Raw genomic sequence first — 2,564 nt, 5'->3', positions numbered from 1 at the left:
CACATGCATACTGAGGTGGAGGAAACAAAACATGGAGGGGTCTGTTAAAGCACAAAACTTCCTTTCTGGTCTTCAATGCCTTCAAATAAATACAAATATTAAAAAATAAAAAAAAACCCACACTGATTTAGAAAATAAAAAAAAATCAGTCTCTTCCATCTCATCTCCTAAAAAGTTTCCAGGAACTTATCCCAGGGCTGGAGCTCAGTCATCTGTCTTCCGGGCCAGTCTACAGAAAGTCCAGTTGTGCTCCACTGTGTTCTCATTGGCCCGCTCACTCATGTGATGCACTCGGGTGTTGCGAATCGTAAAACCTTGTTTTGTAATGTATTCCATCAGATGCACCCGGAGAGAAACTTCCTGGTGATAATCACAGGGTCCAAAAGTAAAGGAAACCTGGCAGTCTCTAGTGTCCATCATGTGCTTATTCCACTTGGTAAAATAGTTTGAGATGCCTTCTAGTAAGGAGTGGACCTTGGTAGTGATGGTTAATTGGGTTATGATGACAGCCACTGGATTGGAGTACTTAGAAAGCTTCCGAGTACTAGATAACTCCACAACTTCTTCAAAAGTATCCATAGGATACAAAGGTTTAGGGTCATTGAGACACTGAATCAGAGGCTCAATCTGATAAAAATCTGCTTCTTTCCGAAGCAGATCAAATTCCTTAAAATCCAAGGGCAAAGTCAACTCTGAAGTTCTTAAGAAGTTGAGGACATAACGGAAAAGAGGTCCATCTCGATCAATGAAATAATTGCCTTGCGGGTCTCGAGCTGTGGGGAAGTCCCCCCCAAACATAGCTCCAAGCATGGAATCTGGGTAACGCGTCAATGTGGTGAGAGACGTCGTGTACAAGTGTCCACCTACATTTAACGTGACTGGGTCAGTCATCTGAAAGTTTTCAAAAAAATGATCAGTCATCTGAAAATTTTGTTTAAATCCTAACTTTGACAAATTAAGAAAATTAATTGTAATGAGGAAAGGAAAAGATTCCTCCAGGCTATAAAGTATTTAGCAATTCTATAATGCTACTAATGAAACAGCTTTACTTCAGTGATAAACCCACCCAGGCAAAGGGATCTTACATTTGCTTTCAATTTGAAAAATAAGGATAAAGCCAATCCTTTAAAGACTTACTCAAAGAATGGAGGTATGTTCTTCCAAAATTATTTATTTTCAGGGCCAGTATCTAGAGAGAAGTTTTCAGGCCAGAGTATATTACAAGAAGGGAAAAAGCCAAACTAAAATACACTCAAGTGAGTTTTTTTCTGATTTTTTTAAGAAAGACTTTTAATTTTCTTAACTCAATTTAGTATAAGACTATAGAAATGATCTGGTAATAGACCTTTCAGTATTTCTTTCAACATTTCTTCAAATAAGGGAGGAAAATCATGAAATTTATTTTGAAAATAAAAATTTGTTAGACCTGATGGAAAAATTCAGGAACAGTTAATGGTGATGGTTGAACAACATTATGAATATATTTAATATGACTGAACTGTACATGTGAGATTGTTAAAATGGCAAATGTCTGTTATCTATTTACCACAACTAAAAAAAAGGGGGAAACTGTCAGCCCTAATCTTGATAACTGTGTCATGGAAATAATATTTTTGAATACTAAGTTTAAATGTACAGTTTAGTCAATATATCTTAGCTATAAAACCATCATAAAGGCTAACAGCAGCTTTAAAATTTCATAATCTGATGGTACATTCACTTTTGAAACTTCAGTGTTGCAATCTGGCCTTTAATTTTGAGAAGTTGTCTTTAAATAACACATACTCTTGGTTTTAAAAATCATATTTAAGAAAAAATAGAAACAGAAAGATAGACTTTAGGTACTACGCAAATAAAAATCTCTTACCAAAGGAACAGAAAACACATAGAGAAAAGTGCAAGGGGGAGAGGAGGTACCTTATCAACCATTAATCTCCCTAAACACAAGTAAATATCCTGTTCTCTTACCTACTAGAACAGTTACTATTCCATTAAGGAGCGTTTAAGAGTAACATACTTTAAAGACCAAAAACTCATGGTATCTCTCAAATAAATGAATATAAAAAACAATCTGGAGAGTTCACATTAAGTTTACATATACCCCCCCAAAAAAAAAAAAAATTCAAAACTACATCTAAAGTTATTAAATGAGTGGGGTTAATAAAAATTCATAGTTTTTTTTAAAAATTCATAGTTTTTATTAACTACATTTAAGAATCTATAAGGAGAAAAAGACAAAAATAATTTGTCAGTCTTCAAAATGCATTTGTGAGAGCAACTCACCATATAGCCCCAGTCTCCATTATCCATCTGCTCCAGCACTGCGTTTCTGGGAGCCCAGGTTCCAGGGAAGCTTTGGGAGGCGAAAGGAAGAAATGTGACAGCATATGTAATCATGAGAATAAGAGCAGAAAGGTTTTTCCACCCAAAAGAGCAAGCCAATACCAGAAAACCACTTATCTTTGCTCAACTAAAACCTGCTCAGGGGCAGATATCCAGGGAAGAAAGCCTTCCCCCTTAGAGTTTTCTACCAGGTCTTCTATCCTATCACAAGGACCACAAGC

General features: G+C 35.9%; 1 protein-coding gene across 1 annotated transcript; it reads right to left on the bottom strand.

The window, feature by feature from the left end:
- Positions 1-204: 204 nt before the first annotated feature.
- Positions 205-2,310, bottom strand: KCTD6 (potassium channel tetramerization domain containing 6). The gene is made up of 2 exons (XM_007937288.2): positions 2,284-2,310; positions 205-891 (listed from the first exon to the last, which is right to left on the bottom strand). The coding sequence occupies exons 1-2, from the start codon at positions 2,308-2,310 to the stop codon at positions 205-207; spliced, it is 714 nt and encodes a 237-aa protein (XP_007935479.2).
- Between the last annotated feature and the right edge of the window lie 254 nt (positions 2,311-2,564).

This window comes from Orycteropus afer, unplaced genomic scaffold, assembly GCF_000298275.1.
Source record: "Orycteropus afer afer isolate SDZICR_OR568_19922 unplaced genomic scaffold, OryAfe1.0 scaffold00041, whole genome shotgun sequence".
NCBI lineage: Eukaryota > Metazoa > Chordata > Mammalia > Tubulidentata > Orycteropodidae > Orycteropus > Orycteropus afer.
Note: the sequence above shows the minus strand (reverse complement) of the source record. Positions and strands in the feature narration are given on the sequence as shown.

Excerpts from the sequence above, each read along its gene's own strand:
- KCTD6 (XM_007937288.2), bottom strand. The coding sequence starts at position 2,310 with ATGGATAATGGAGACTGGGGCTATATG. Across the intron at positions 892-2,283 it reads ATGGAGACTGGGGCTATATG|ATGACTGACCCAGTCACGTT; the intron begins GTGAGTTGCTCT and ends GAAAACTTTCAG.